Genomic DNA, 16,507 nt, shown 5'->3' with positions numbered 1-16,507 from the left:
TTGATCTTCCTTCTCCTTCTCCGTCTTCTCCTCCTCCTCTCCTCCCGGACCTCTTCTCTGCTCTCCTCGGTCTCTGTCGCTCGACAACCGGCGCGCGCCTCCCGTGCACTGATTTGACGTCGGGGACGCGCAGGGGGTCAAAGGTGACGTAGAGGGAAAATAACGAGTTTTATTTAATATTTATTCACTTTTATAGATATTTGCAAAATATATGAACATTTCCATCACTAATACTATAATAACAATTTATATAAGAAAATATATGAGCTGAGAAATCTAAAAATCTTAAAGATCATGATTTTGTTTTTAACAAGCTTAGTTTTGTCTGCTTTTTAGCCAATGTTATGAAGTCTGCTTTCAAAGTTTGGGGCATTAAAATAAGCTGCAAAGTATATGACAATGTGAGGCTGTGTTTGGTCCTTTCTGGACCAGTTTGGGCCGGCGCTGGGAACCATTAGAGGCTTCACTGTGAGCAGAATGTCAAACAGAAGCAGATGCATGAGCATCAAACAAAAACACGATTCACCGCCATCTAGTGGACACTGCAAGCAATTACATTAGAAACGACTGCATGTAAACCTACAATGTTTTTCCACTCTTTCCAGTCAGATTGAATAAAAATAAAGACTATAAATTACATTAAGGGAGGTGAAAAATACCCACAGATTTCCCAATACTCTTCTAGAAAAATATTACAATAGAAAACATTTATTTAGAGCACAGGGGATTGTGTGATCAGATCACCTTTAATATGGTCAGCATAAAAGGATTGACTCAAACACTCATACACTGTTAAAAGCAAAATATTGATGGCAAAATCCACAAAATATGATAAAATGAAGAGTTACAAAAAAACATGAGAGGTTACATATGTATATGCTGTGCAGAAAATGTACAAAAAAATGATAGGCGTGAGTAAGGTTAAGGCAATATGACATTAAAATACAATATATGAAAAAAAAAGAAGAAAACAAATATATATATTTATATACAGGTACACAAAGATACTGCAATTTGGAGCCTTGGCTTCCTGGGGTTTGAAAAATAAAAGAATAATAAGTACAAACACTTTTTTATTTTAGAAGCAAGTAATAAGATATATTTATATTTCTATATTATATTTTGATGAAAGCACTCTGGATTTTAAAGAGGAGAAAAATAAGCGCTTCATGTTGTACTGAGTCTACAAATGGAAACCTTCCACCTGTGATGATTTTTGGTCTGATTTGTGGTTTTTGGTGAATCTGCTGTCAAGGCACGCATTGTGATTTAAGCACCTTTAGTAGCAACACCGAGCTGTCAAGATGTCCTCTGAGCTTGTCGAGGATGTGTTGTGTTTTTCACAATTACTTTGACTCAATTAACTAAATCTTTTGCTACACCCTGGTTTCCTTTAGAAACAGGGAAAATATGCCAGCTTGACCAAATTTCACAATCCTCATTTTGTCCTGTAAGAATAGATTTAATTAAAAAAAAACAAAAAACTTTTATAGATGAGTTTTCCATCTTGAAATATATAAAAAATTGAGCCAAAGCAACCGTGTAACACGATCTCAACCTGCCTGCTGTAATGCTACTGCAGGTAGTGGTTTACTACATTTCCCAGAATGCCTTTCAACAACTGTAAGAGAAGGGGTAACTTGTTGCCTATGCAGCGTTCACGTCATGTTTCAAATCCATCCTACAAACTAGCGTCAAAAACTCTCCCACAATGCAATGCAGGAAGTGATCACCAAATTGAAACGATTCCAGAAAGATCTTATAAGTGCTTCAGAAATCGCTTGAACACATTATTTATATAATTTATGTCTTTTAACGACAGACAATCGTTGGGTGTTTAGAGGTCTATTTGAAAGCCATTCACAAGCTGGAAACTGTGAATTACGGTGATTCGTACATGACCTGAATGCAGCATCATTCTAGTTAGATTTGCACTGTAAGTAAAATCATGACTACAATCATTCTGGTCCGTTTCCTGCTGTTTCATGTGCAGAAATCGTGATTTGCGTTCACAGGAAATATGTAGTTTCAAGCAGTAGATCTGTACTCCGTCTTGTCCCTTTGGTATCCTCAAATTAAAGCATCACAAGTGTATTCAAGTGTGCGGTCACAACTTTGTTTCTAAAATCAGCTGCTTTTTCTAAAGATTAAAGTACAGAAGTGCTGATAAAACTCGTCAGGACAGAAATCAGATGTCATGGCTCAGTACGGGACGAAGTGACGCACATTTCCTGCACTTTGAGGCTTCCTCTCGCTTTTCAATCTAAGTGCTAAATTGTGTTGCTGTTTGTTGACAATCATAAAGAGGTTCATTTAAAGGCACTTGACGTTTCCACCCCTCGTTTTTTTTTTTTGTTAACATCCGAAGTGTTTTCCATTTTTTTCCTCTTTTAAAATATACAATAGCTGCCTTTAACTGTTTTACTTCTGTGTTTCGCTGCCAGACGATTGTAGATACTCCCGGCCCGAGCAAGAACGTCGATAAATTAACCACAAAGAGAGAGACAGGAAAGAGGAAGAGGACGGACTTTTGTTGTGGAAAATATAAAGAAAGGCTCCACGCTCACAATCGGTGTCTGACGGGGAGACTCGTTAACATCCCGTCATGTTCAGGTGTAAAAATATTCAGTTTTTAAGGCAGTGACTCAAAAATCCTCAAAGCTGAGCTCTATTCAAACAATCTATAAAGATGAGCTTCTGATCCAATGTGTATAAAATCTAAAGTCTGTTTAAAAAACACGTTTAAAGGACTCTTTGTTTGTTTTAAAGCTCTTCAGATTTGTACGTTCTTTCCACGATGCTTTGGCAAACATGTTAAAGGAATAGTGCAAAAGAAATCTCATTAATTGGCTGGGTGAAGTTGAGGCGAGGGCAAGTTTAACTTTGGTTTGTATCATTTTTTTTGCAAATATTGCAGGTGGACATTTTTTAATTTCTTCAGACTGTCCCTTTAAAGTTTCAAACAATCAGTTTAAGGCACTGTCTGTATTTTTTTCTTCCCGACAACAGGAAAACAACACAGAAATAATGAAGAGAAGAAGAAACTGGCTCAATGACTGAATGTTTTCAGAGTGTATAAAAAGAGGCACCCACAAGCAGCTGTTTTCACTGAATTATCTCCTGTTTGAATCTTTCTCATCTGTTCGTCGGACGATGCTGTGATGGTTCTGTGCGCTTTTTATTCTTATACCCTGTCAGCAAAGCAAATCTCCCTCACTGGGACAGGAAAGAGTTGAAATGAACGCATTTTCAAAAGGACAAAAAGAGCAAAAATAAAGAGAAAAAGTCGATATATATTTTATCCTTCTGAGCGCTCAAAATAAAAGCAGGTCTTTAAGGAGTAAGGTGGCGTGTTTGTGCGTCAGAGACGGCAGAGGATCCACAGGAGCTTCTTCTTTCTTTTCACTTTCAAACTCGTCCAATATTTGGAAATCTGTTGGATGTTTTCTGCCTTATTTTTTATCTGAGGTTCACAACCAAACGACCCGCTCAGTCCTCATCCTTCGAGTCTTTTCTCTTGTAAAACCGAAACAAATAAAGTCTGAGTTATATAAACATAATATATAGTATCTATATTTTCTTACACCCCTACATCTGATGTTTCATCATCTTTCATCAACATCTGGGTCCTCACATTTACATAACAGGAGTAGATGAGGAGTTTATTTTTTGCAGATTTGGTGCAAATCTTATAAAACTTCTTTCTACGTTTCGATGAAAACCCACCTCAATTCACTGCATTAGTTTAATTCTGCCTTAAACTTATTTATTTATTAATCAGCAGGTGGATCTGTCTGACAAACATACTACATAGATACAATATTTCACATAAGTGCTGCAAGACGGGGCATATTTTTAAATGTGTGGAGTTGGCTCATTGTTGCCCCTTGTGGCCACGTGGAAAAAAAACACCCAAATTACAACTCACTCTGTGTAGCTGTAGTGTTTTGTGCTCCGTCGCCACAAGGGGGCAGTAATGAGCGGATTACAGCTCACAGTGTTTCTTTTTATCCATCTAGGATGGCAAACAACAGGCAAACATTGTACCTTATTCCTTTTAAACAAAGAAAAATACAACTTGGAAAAGCCAGACAAACATTTAAACTTAACTGGAAGTGTTCAAAGATTGACTTGGTTTTATAAGAGAAAAGACTTTATGGATGAGGATTAAGGAGTTGGTTTTGGGAGATACCCAGCCTCTGTTTTGCTTAAGGTTTCACGTCTATTAACCTCAATAATTTGGAAACGCACTTATCCGATGCCATAAATGCCATCACGAGAGAAGAGCTTCATGTGTTGACAGGAAAACTTCTGTCCATCATAGCAGACGTAAAAAGTGTCCTGAAATCTGTTTGGGAGACGTCCTCGACTTGATCCTGATTTCACAAAACAAATCTCCTCCTTTAAGTCGTCCGTTATCCTTTTTTCCTGTTTGGTACAATCCAACCAGCTCCAGCGAGGTGATCAAAACCTTTTCTTTCCTTTCGTCTCTCCCTTGAGCAGCCGTCCTGAACCCGGACACTTGAAGCTTTCATCACTGTTTCTGAATAAAAGAGAGAGAGGAAGAGGCGTCCTGTTTCGTCTCCTCGTCTTTCTCGGGCACATTTCTGTTCTTCAGTCTGCTCCTCTCCGTTCATGTTCAGAGACAGGAGTATTTTTGCTTCCTTTAAAAACTGCTGCTTCAGTCTGAGATCCTCTGCCGTTTGCAGGTCAAAGCGGCTGGTTTTTATTTGTTCTCTGAGTAGTATGCGTTCCCGTTGGGCAGCGAGGAGAAGGGGAAGCCTCCGTTCCCGATGACTGGACGGCTGTTGATCTGTAAGATGAGGACAATAAAGGGTTAGGTCTGACAAAGATTCATTTCTTTATTCATCATACTTAACTTCAAGAGGAAATCTTCCTAATTTCTGATTTCTTTTGCACCTCTGATTGTCTGTGATCATTATTCTGTTACCTGTGTCTGTTCACTGAAGTTTAAGTACTGCTGCTGTTGCCCCAGCAGGCTGTCCGGTTCGAGGCTGGGTGTCATTTGGCAGGACAGCGCTGCCTCATCGGGGTTCGGGATGGTCGTCATCCCCGGCAGAGATCCTCCTCCAGGAAGACTCTGATAAAAACATGAAGGCTTGGAGGGGATCTGGGTGTTTGTGTGGTTCAGCCTCTGGCAGGAGGGCGCCTGACCGAGGTGGACTCCGTTTACAGGCACTGGTTGGGGGGCATTTCTGAACCTACAGCTGCTAGAAGGTGCAATAGGTTGCGGCTGCACGCTTTGCTGGACAGGAAACTGTACATATGAAGTCTCTGGAGCTTTGAACATGGGTCGGCTGTTGTTCTGGGCCGTGACGACTCCAGGAAGAGGATTCCTCTGAAATCCTGGCATCTGGTTGAGGCAGGCGCCCATTTGTTGGTGTTCGCTGGAGATCAGCTGCTGCTTCTCTAGCGGCCAGGACTGTCTCTGACTCTGGAGGCAGTTCGCCGAGGAGGGATCCGCTGTGAAAGCTGGTTGATTTGAAATATTTTGGGCGAATGTTTCCACAAAGTTGTTCGCTTGGTTTGGGTTGACGGAGGAGTTCCACTGATTCCCCTGAAAGTTGAACACGGGTTGTCCTGCGCTTTGGTCCTGGAGGCTGATTGGCAGGTTCGGCGTCCTCATCTGAAGGTGGTTCTGGATTGGTGGAGCCATTTGGTTGGATTGGATCTGATTGGTTTGTCTAAGCGAGAATCCTCCGAGGTTGTTTTCCTTGGCAGCGACTTGTAAGGTTCTCAGCTGGTTCTGCGTTTGACCATAAGGGTCCGCCAAGGAGGCGTTGAAGGGAACTGGAGCACCGATGTTGCCTGAGTTGCCCAGTTGAAGCCCAGCAGATGCTGGGAGCGTTTGCTGGGAGGCGATCTGCTGAAGAGTTAGACCGTTTAGACTGGAAGAACCCAACTGAGGAAGATCCATGTGGGAGAGTTTCATCATCCCTAAAACCGGAGTTTGTTGTCCGGTTAGCATCTGCCCTCCGTTTGGTATCAGCTGGTTTTGCGGCTCCAGAGGCCAAGGGAAGCTCTGCTCCCCGCCTTGGTCAAGAGTCTGTAGGTCCAGACTGGAGAGGCAGGGGGGGAGTTCGTCCTGCTGATCTGGCAGCTTGAGCCCGCCCTCCCTCTGCAGCTGCTCCTCCACATAGGACAGGATGTCGTTGCTCAGGATGTCGTTCAGGTCATCGCTCATCTCACAGCTGCTGGCGCTCATCCTCAGCAGCGTGTTCTCCCAGCTCTTCAGCTCATCCAGCCCCACGTCCAGGGTGTCGGCGAGGTCGTTGTCCTCGAGGATCTGCTGCAGCGTGTCCATCATGTCCTGAACCGTCCCCTCGGACTTCATCAGACTCCCCACCACAGGTTTGGGCGAGGTGCTCATCCAGACGTCTCCTGGGACGCTGACGGTGGCGTGTGTGTCCTGGAAGGCAGCGTCGTTGAGGGAGCTGAGGGTGTTAGCGTTGTTGTGTTCACAGTAGATGGACTGGTCCTGATTCATAATGCAGCCCAGTAAGGAGTTAGGGCTGACGCTGTAGCTGTCTAACTTTGACTGCTTGGGTGCGGAGCACGGTTCGGGGATGTCTATGGTCGGAGCGACGTCGTACAGCAGCGCCTCTCCGGTGGCGAAGTTGAACGGCAGCTGCAGCCGACGGAGACGCAGCTGCTCCTCTCCTTCTTCATTTCTGTGAGCAAAACAAAAACAAGAGCAGGTTTATATGAGAACCTTGCACTCTTCGGATTCATCAAACTACCAAGGATGGTGCAGTTGCCCAAAAACGAAGCATTAAAAACGCACGTCAGAGCTCTTTGCCGGGCCACGATGAAGTCTGGTTTCCCTCCTTTGAAGACCAGCCGGGCGTTGGCCTGGACCCAGACCCACGTCCTGCTTTTGGACAGAAGTCTGAAGACAGTGAAGCCGCTTTCTCCTGTTTTTATCACTGGAAACGACAGAAAGAGTTGCATATATCAGTAGAGATAACACTAAAAACATTTTATCATCCATCAACAATTCGTCCTGAAAACACTCCAAGAAGAACAGGATTCAGACGTACTTCTGAGGTGGTTGTCGGCGCAGTACATCATGTCTGCGGCGTGGATGAAGTTGTATCCTGAACCTTTCATACAGAGCTCCACTTCAGTGTAACCCAGAACCACCCTCCCTCTGTGGACCATAAAAAGAGGAATTATAACGAAAATAAACACATTATATGTCTGAATTAAGGAATTAAATCTTTGTGTGTGTGTGTACCTGGTGTCGATGCCCATGGGTGTGAAGTCCAGCTTGTGTTTTGACTGGAAGATGAGCGTCTTGGTGCGGATCTCCAGGATGGACGGCGGCTGCATCGGCGTAGCGATGGAGAACAGAGCGAGCTGCGGAGGGATCAACGTCCCGTCTTCGGACACGCGGTTCTGACCATGGACGAACTTCAGGCGCCCGCGGAAGTTCAGGGCCTGGAGAGAAACAGGATGTATGGACACTGTTACTGCATTAAAGGCCTTAAACGGTTGGTTTTCTTTCTTTCTCTACACTTTATTTAAGACGCATAAAAAGATGAGAATCTGCTCTTTAGTTCTGGTCGGAAATCTTGTGAAAGGGAGCTGACTCTGGAAATAAGTGGATCAAAGTTGTGCAAAAGGAGCCACTATATTCTAAAGCTCTCTTCTGCAGTCAAAAAAATTGGTCTTTTTTTTTGACCACCGAGTCCATCATCCTCTCAAACGGAGACAATCTTTGCTGGTGTGAGTTTTACCAGGAAGCCGGACGAGTTGTCGAGCAGGCAGCGGAAACGACAGCTGAAGTTTCTCTCCAGGAAGGACGAGTTCTCAGGCGGGATGGCCTGGGGGTCGTAGGCCGTCACGTTGCTGGTGACCTCTGCAGAGCTCTGATCACCTGCAGGAGAAAATAAGTAACATTCATAAGCACAAAGAAGTCTTTACCATTTCAGTTTAACTGAATGATTTCTTTGACGTACTGGGACTGTCGGCGTCTCCGTTTCTCTGGCTGGTGTTTGGCTTCAGAGCGAAGTGAAGCTGCCGTCTGAAGAGAGCGCGGTCGTCTGTGTGGATCAACTCAAACACGCTCTGATGCACGACGTCAGACTGAAAGCACACAAACAATCCTAATTCATCAACAGTGCATGAAATAAGATGTATGTAATATGTTAAATACGGTCATAAAATGTACATAAAAACACTCAGCAGGATGATCGTAACGACCTCATGTTTTTCTAAGCTGCTTCGTGATACAACAACAAACACAGCACGTTATAAATCTGCCTTTAACACTTTATTAATATTTATTGACACATTGTCGAAGCATCTTTCCAGACCATTGACTCATTGTGTCCCGTAAGCGGTTCTGGCTGGCCTCCAGCCAGCGCGGGGTATTTCAGCCTGGAAGTCTTGGCTGCAGCGTCGAGTTGGCAGCAGATTCGTAAATGTTGACGCTCGGAGTCATGTAGGACGTCTCGGAGCAGAACTCATAAACTCCAATATAGATCTGAGCCGTTTCAAGTTCGTGTGCTGCAGAAGCAGAACGTCCAACACGAGTTTCAGAAGGCCGTCAGAGCTTTAATGTAATTTAAGGTGGTATTTTGAAGAAGATACATGTTTTACTTTATGAAAACTGCACAATATTTACTGTCTTTTCTCACTGGGAGAATTCAGACTTAGCAGGACAAATAAACAGTACTTATGATAGTAAACAAGCTGTAGTTTTAGCAGCAAAAGTACAGGGATTAATAGTACAGGAGAGAGCCAAAAGAGCTGCAGCTTTAGGAGCAGTGGTACGAGGATTAACAGAACGAATGACATGTGTAAGTACAAGTTCCAATAGCACTATCCATCCATCCATGATCTATACTGCTTATCTTATATGTTCAAGGTTGCGGTCGACTGGTAGAACAAGTATTAAAAGTGAAACTAAAAGGAGTTGTAGTTGTATGAGTAAAAGTATTTATAGTACAAGATATAGTACTATAGTTTAATACTTGATTCTGATTGGTTAATCTGAACATTCGGAGGTTTGCTATTTCTCGATAACAGACTGTTGCTATGGGGAGCAGACCGTTGCTAGAGATTCAGCTCTAATAACACTATCCAGAGGACTAACTGTGATCATATCAATCCGCTGAAAGAATTCGGTACATTTTGACGTCGGTGTGTTTACAGAGGGAAAAAGAAAAGAGAGGCCATAAGGGTTAGGGTTAGTTAACCGTTGCTATGGACGCAGCTCTCACTGTGAGTGGACTATTTTTAAACGGAAGTATGATCATTTTTGAGTTGTAGTACTGGAGTTGTAGGAGTAGCACTAGAAGCATGAATAGTACTAGCTACAGTAGAAAGAGGTGCGTTTGTAGGAGGAGTAGTACTAGTATTTAAAGTTTAGGACATCCTTGAAGTGGCTGCAGTTTGGTGAAAGCACTCAGCAAGTATTCAAAGCACCAGTATTAGTTATAAGGGTTGTAGCAGCAGCAGTACACAGAGTAGGTGCTGTGTGTGTGCATGCAGTATGAGATCCTGGGTCTAAAGCTCTGACGTGTTGGCACAAACATTGAAATCAGAGAAGAAGAAGTCGAAGCCCTCGGTCGTCTTTTTGCTGGCGAGCTGCGGCTCCTCCACTGTTTGTTCTGGCGAGCTACGTTCAAGAGCGATGATGCAAGTGTAAACACACACGCACACCTTTTACGCACACACACACACACACACAGGTGGTGAACAATGCTCTCTCGGGTGGATGAATGCCACCGACTTGGTGCTGGAAACACAGAGACGCCGTTGTGCTGAGGGAGCGAGGTGCTGAGTGAGCCACACCTCTCGGCCTCTTTCTGTTACTCAACCGTCGGCAAACAAACCCGACACAAAACCCTCCTTTGTCAACGGTGCTGAAAAACGGCCTCACACCGCTCACCGGGCTCTGTGGAGTTCAAAGACACCCTGAAGTCAGGATTTAAGAGCGCCACAGGTTGGGAAATGAAGCGTTTTGATGTCGTCAAACCACCTAAATGTTGTTCTTGTATGTTTTCTTCTTTTATCTGCTCTGTTACTGTAAACAGTTCTAAATAAAGTTTAAGGTGGTGATTAATAGTGAAAGCAGCTGGTGGATTTCAGCTTCGGCAGCCTCCAGAACAAAACGCTTCCTGCCCTGATTAGCATCCTGACTGCAGACTGTGTCGTGGAAAAGCTGTGGTGTGTGTATAAATGTGTGTGCGTGTGTTTCTACCACGTGCACTATCCTGAGGCTACTTTTTTTTTTTTTAATCCCCCCTCCTCCCCGACTGCTGCAGACATCTTTGACCTCGGTTCAAACGGATGTGTTTTCAAGTCAAGAGTTCACAGACAACAAAGAAGTTCAGTTCTCATGCACACAAACACACACACGAGTCACATGATTCACATGTGGTTCACCCTCTGACCTGTGTGTGCGCGTGGTTAAGGCAGTTTATATATGTTACCTGTTGGTTTGTTTGCTTCTTTTTAAGCAACAGATCAGAGCGGTTACTTTGTGAGTACACTGATTTACACACTTTAAATAACAAGGCCCAAGTTGTGTTGCTTTGCGGGTATTTGAGTCTTAAATGTCGGCGTGTAAGTGCATTTGACTCGAGAGGAACATCTCTGAAAGCTGACTGTAATTGACCATGAACTGAAACTGACAACTTGGTGGAAGGGATCAGAAAATGCTCCTTTGAAGGATGTTTTCCTCAGAGGTGAACTGGAGTAAGTTCTCCTTTTGTAGCGGCAGGTTTTTAGCACTTTTATCAGAAAGAAACACAAAGCTTTAGATCCATTTGTCTTCTGTCGGATTAAAGCAAACACTCGGGAGACTTCCTGTTTAAAAGCTCAGCAGTGGTCGAACATTCAGATCATTAAGTAGAAAGGAGAAGTATTTAAGTGTTTAAGTATATAAAGTAGAAATCTGTCAGTGATGCGGGCGTTGTACTGGACAGTGGTGGTGACGAGGGAGCTGAGCCTGAAAGCTAAGCTTCCAGCCCTCACCTGTGCTCACGAGCTTTGAGTAGTGACTGAAAGGAAGTTGAAATGAGTTTCCTCGGCAGGGTGTCTGGGTCGGAGTAGAGCCGCTACTCCTTCGCGTCGAAGTGCTTCAAGCATCTGGTTAGGATGCCTCCTTGGTGCCTCCCTGTGGAGGTCTTCTGGGCACATCTAACTGGGAGGAGACCCCGGGGAAGACCCAGAGCTCGCAGGAGGGATTATATATCCTGTATGGCCTGGGAACGCCTCGGGATGCCCCAGGAGGAGCTGGAGGACGTTGCTATGGAGAGGGATGTCTGGGTGAAGTGGCTTAGTCTGCTGCCGTGGCAACCCAGCAGCCGGATAAGAGGAGGAAAATGGATGGATGCTTCTTTTGTTTTTGTTTAAGTCCTTTCTGTGAAATATACGATTTCCTCTCCTCTTGATCATCATCTATTTTCCCCCTGTAGTTGATTTACCTGGTGGAAGCCGAGGAAGTCCTGGATGGTGGGGGACGTGTAGAAGACGTAGCCTTCAGCTGTCACCACCAACACGAAGCCGTTCAGCGCCTAAAAAACAAAGAAAAACTCTATTTATAGCTTCAAGTTTATCTTTAACCCCTTCTGGCTCATTATTTTAGGACTCCGAAGCACACCGAGCATGTCCGAGGTGTTACCTGAAGCAGCAGGTCTCCCTCAGAGAAGCTAACCCCGTCGAGGGAGGTCACGTCGGTGGAGGGGGAGACGGTGGTGGTGGTGCTGGAGGATGGAGGCAGAGTATTTTGGACGTTTCCCCCAAACATGAAGCTCCGCTCGCTGGACCAGCTGGAGCCGTTCTGGCCTTTCTTCATGGTGGCTGGAGGAGAAGAAGAAAGAGACAGAAGAAATTACATCGGGGTCACATGTTTTGTTTGTTTGCTGTTTTTCTGTTTACTGTCCTTGTTTGACCTTCGTTCAGGAAAAACAAACATTTCTGAGAATAGCAGAAGAAGAAAAACCGCAGGACAGGAAGTGAAACCGACTTAAGAAACAACTTTTACTTTTCCCCCAGTGTTCAAATGTCTGTACAGAGTTTACAACATGTCTCTTGGAGGTGACGCCTCGGCCCGTTCGAACAGCTGATCGTGTTTACAAAAGTTTGTCTTTAAAAAAAAGGACGTGAAGAGAGAAACCCAGAAAGAGGAACACCACACGTCTGTTGTTTTTATCAGGGTGGAGCTGCCTGACGCTTCCTGTCGTCTTACACTTCATCTGATAACTCTGACTCCTCTCCCTCTCCTGGCACTTATCAGGGCAGCTTCTTATCGACGCGAGAACAACACGAGAAAAATAACTTGAAATATCCTCTCAGGCAGGAAGCAGGTGGATTTTAGAAGCAGGAAACCAGTACAGAGATGATGATGGATGGGCTGAGGGAGGAGGGACAGAAGGGCCACGATTATTAGAACAATTATCTGCAACTTTTTAGCAAATTTCTGATGCAAAAATAACCGAAAAAGAGCTTTAAATTAAAGCCTCCATTTATATATTAACTTAGAATCAATAAAGAGCGTGCACAGACCAAATTACAGTCATCTTTATACCCTTCAGATATTTATCTAATGGCTGCGTAAAGATAACTGTCAAAAAACCTGCAAAATGCCTCCAGCTTCCCGTTTTCCTGCTTTTCTTTGCTCCTAAAACTGGAAATATGGAGCTTGAAAAACTTCTTAAGGATATTTTTTATAGTTTTCTGATAAAAAAATTCACCACTGAATTAAGAAAATAATCAGGCGTTTAAAAATATAAGCAGCTGCAGCCTAAAAGCTGTGCAGGCTGCTGGTTTGGAGCTCTGGCATCATTTCTGGTTTGAAAATCGATGCTTCAAACTGCAGTCTGACCCAGTACACACACACACACACACACACACACACACACATACACACACACACACACACACGGAGGCTGGCTCAGCCCAGTCCTAGTTAAAAAAACCTCCGGGCCAAACGAGGATAACAGGCCGAGCCACAAAATTACCCGTTGGCCTCGACGTGTTCCCCCCGCGGACCGAGCGCACAGCAGGGGAGGCGGCCATTTTGGAAGAAGAGGCCCATGTGAAGTGGTTCGACGGCGCCTCAGACGCGGGCGGAGGAGACTCGGATCGATCCGGATCGAGCTGGTTTGTCTAACAAACAAACACGCAGCGTCTCGTCCAACGGAAACGATTGATTGAACTTTTGATGTTTGATTTTGAGATTCTGGATGATCAGAAGTTAAAACTGAGCCAATTTCCTGACAGAGATCAAACGTGACACGGTCGAGTTCTGCTCTTTCTCGTTTACGTCTGTGGACAGAAAACTTTGCTTTTAAAATGAGAAATTAATTAAGAATATATTTGGTTAGACTTCAAAAGAAAGAGAGAATAATTTAGTTTGATTTCTACATATTTTTGCTGTTTTTTAGAGGATAAATAATGAAACCGTTTTTCACAACCTTGAGCTGATCTTTTACAGTATTTTGAGGAATTAAGATCTGCATCTTCTTACTTCTGTTCGAGGTTTATAGCGGCTTTATATATCCACAATCATACGGCAGACTTATAGCTAAGATAGTGATAAGATAAATAGCATGCATATGTGGTAAAACGATGTTTTTAAGTGGCTAAACAAAGATAGAAAGAGGCGACACAGTCGGCAAAAAGTGACTCTAAACTTGGCAGAAGGACGGTCGCTGGTTTGATGTAAGAAACAGAACATTAAGGGTTTCCTGTTGGCCGATAAAGACATTTATTACAGTGAACGTGGTCTTTACTGAGGTTTCTAAAATCTATAATCCTCCACCTCTCTGACAAAATGACTTCTGACATGAAAAAGTGGAAAACGTGGAGAAGCGTCTCTTACGTCTGCTCTCCATCCACTGAGCGAGCAGAGGTAAGACTTGTGGACAGCGTGATGTTTGATAGTGTAACCCGTCATTTTAAAACCACAGTGACCCCAAAGCCTCACAGAGGCCGTCATCTTTCCTCTTTCGAGATCAGGCATCTGTGGCGTCCCTGGTTTTAACTTTTCCTGCTAAATAAAAGCAGTGAAACACAAGTTCACTTTGCAAGCATTTAAAGTCTGCACGGGTTAGAAGACGCGCTTCATACGTTGATCTTATTCAAACCAAACAAACCCCGTCTTTATGAGCGCATTAACACCATCATCCACACAAACTGAGCGTAACTCTCAACCTGACGTGACCTCGGAGGTCGTGCTGAGCACTCCCAGGACTACGCCTTTCTCTGAAAAGTGACATCGCTCCTTCTCCGCCTACCTGCTTAACTAACGCCGAGCTGTATGGTGGTATCGGGTGCGGTTGTATCGGCGTAGTTTACGGGTACGAGTACTTAAGCTCTGATACCGCCCGATACTGCTATCGTTATCGGTGCAATCCCTCGTTAAAACCAAACAAATATATCAACTACAGAGGCTCCAAGTAAAGGAACAGTTTGACCTTTTGGGAATGCGCTAATTCAGTTTATTAGCGGCTAGTCTTAGCTTAGCATAAAGACTGAAAACAGAGGGAAACAGCTAGCCTGGCTCTGGGAAGATATATGTTAAAGCTAGGCTAGCTGTGAACCTATATTTACAGACTGTATTTTAAGCTAAGCTAACCTAGCTTCATATTGACTGTACAGACATGAAAGTGGTCTTCTCCCAGAAAGACAGAGAATAATGTTCCACAAAATATCAAAGTACTGCTATCCCGTGATTCCAGTGAAAACAACACGCAGCCAAAGGAAAGATTACAGCTTGGTCAGAGTTTAAAAGTAAAGATAATTGAAGATTTAAGCCAGGCTGGTACAAAGACATGCCAGGAAACAACCAAACCAGAAGGCTCGGTTAAAAACCCCGAAGCACAAAGGAAGGAAAAGTACCAGAGGCTAAAGCCGGGCACAAATGCACTCTTTAATCCTCCTCCAAGTGTATCAGCGAGCGTTTCCCGAGGGGGGCGTTACGTTTCAGAAGCTACGAGTTTTATATCCAAGAACGCATTCTTGATCTGTGGCAGGAAATTCAAACACTGTCCGACATTAACAACAGACGCAGCACAGCACGGGCGGCTGGATTCAGAGCCGTAAAAATATGAGGAGGACACATAATTTGGGTTAAAGAACAGCTGGAACAAATACTGAAATACACCACGGAGCCACGCAGAGAGTTCGGACACGGACTGGAGAGAGTTTGTTTAGTGGGAGCCATTAATCTGTTTTATTTTTTACATTTGAGATGCCCTCTTGTGCTGATTTAATCCACCAGCGCTGCCTTTTTTATTCACTTTGAATAATGCTGCAGACCCAAATCCGTTATTGGTGCAACGTTGGAGGAAACAACGGTTGCAGACTCTTATATGGGAGGATAACGAAAAGAGACAATGCACTTCTGTTTGAACATTTCGACGTGTTTTCATGCAAAAAAAAAGGTGCAAAACTTGGCTGCAATTAACACCTGGTTACCTGTCCTCCCTCTTGTTTCTACCTGTACTTAGTCAAACGTTTAATTACTCCACTTAACGCTCTGCACACAGTTCTAATCATGATTTATGGCTTTGAACAACAGTGGCGACTGATTTCCTGCACTCCCACGTTTGCTGAACTAAAATACTGAATCGTCTTCTGTTTGCAGACCGTCTGCATCGTTATGTGTTTACATATTAAGGAAGGATTAGATGAGCAAATGCACTCGTTCCCAGCGACGCCCTTCTCCACATCGATACCATTAAGTTCCAGCTCCGCCATCTCTCCCTTTAGCCCACTGGGAGCTCCCCAGTATAACCACAGACGTTCACTTTTTAACACAGTTTAACCGGAGTCATTTTTAGTTAACGGCTCAGTTTAAAGGAAGTGCGTTGCCAGTGTGGGCAAAGACGCTTTCAGACACGCGTGGGAAAGCAAACACTGCAACACTGAGATGTCATTATTACTTTGCTAAATATAATTAGTGTGGTGCCATAATTACAAGCTGATAAATATTATCAGATATATAAAAGATTGTAACAGCATGATTAAATAATGTTGACATGATATGTCACATCTGCAAAAAAAAAAAAGTAATAACCGACACAGAAGACCAGACTGCACCAGTTTGCAGGACTTTGCAGCCCAATTGGACAAAAGAAAATGTGCTGTAAGAGGAGATTTAGAAGGGGGCGTATCAACCTCGAAAATGAATCTAAAACAACCCGAGACATCCCAAGTTATATCTCCAAAAATGAGCAGCTAAAGATTTGTTTCATTATCTGTGCATCTACAGATAATTTTCTTGATAAACAGATTAATCGATTGGTCTAAAAATTGTCCTAAAGTAGTCAAAAAGGAGAGAGTACAGAATCTGGGTCCCAATCCAAGGGCTGCATCCTTCGAAGGACGTATTTGAAGGCCGATTGCGTCACAGCGGCGCGTCGGAGGCTGTCTCATTTAGAAGGATCCTTCAGATGTGGCTGACAAATGCATCCTCCTTTTCCTGGGCCACAAAGGATCCATAAGGTGCGTCCTTTGCAGCCCAGCG

At 43.8% G+C, this 16,507-nt stretch overlaps 1 protein-coding gene across 1 annotated transcript in view; it reads right to left on the bottom strand.

Annotated features, from left to right (window-relative positions):
• Positions 1-692: 692 nt before the first annotated feature.
• The window catches only part of LOC138603317 (aryl hydrocarbon receptor-like), a 58,903-nt gene continuing 43,088 nt past the window's right edge, over positions 693-16,507 (bottom strand). The window contains exons 3-11 of the mRNA XM_069675017.1: positions 11,657-11,835; positions 11,460-11,549; positions 7,983-8,109; positions 7,761-7,900; positions 7,259-7,461; positions 7,062-7,171; positions 6,806-6,947; positions 4,952-6,692; positions 693-4,813 (exon numbers count right to left, since the gene is read on the bottom strand). Coding sequence (XP_069531118.1) covers positions 4,727-4,813; positions 4,952-6,692; positions 6,806-6,947; positions 7,062-7,171; positions 7,259-7,461; positions 7,761-7,900; positions 7,983-8,109; positions 11,460-11,549; positions 11,657-11,835 — 2,819 coding nt within the window. The 3' untranslated portion in view covers positions 693-4,726. The remainder of the gene's footprint in view (positions 4,814-4,951; positions 6,693-6,805; positions 6,948-7,061; positions 7,172-7,258; positions 7,462-7,760; positions 7,901-7,982; positions 8,110-11,459; positions 11,550-11,656; positions 11,836-16,507) is intronic.

The sequence above is a fragment of the Semicossyphus pulcher genome, unplaced genomic scaffold (genome assembly GCF_022749685.1).
Source record: "Semicossyphus pulcher isolate SPU_LCO1_2020_fin unplaced genomic scaffold, fSemPul1.0.p SCAF_24, whole genome shotgun sequence".
Taxonomy (NCBI): Eukaryota; Metazoa; Chordata; class Actinopteri; order Labriformes; family Labridae; genus Semicossyphus; species Semicossyphus pulcher.
This window is presented reverse-complemented; position numbering and strand designations above follow the sequence as displayed.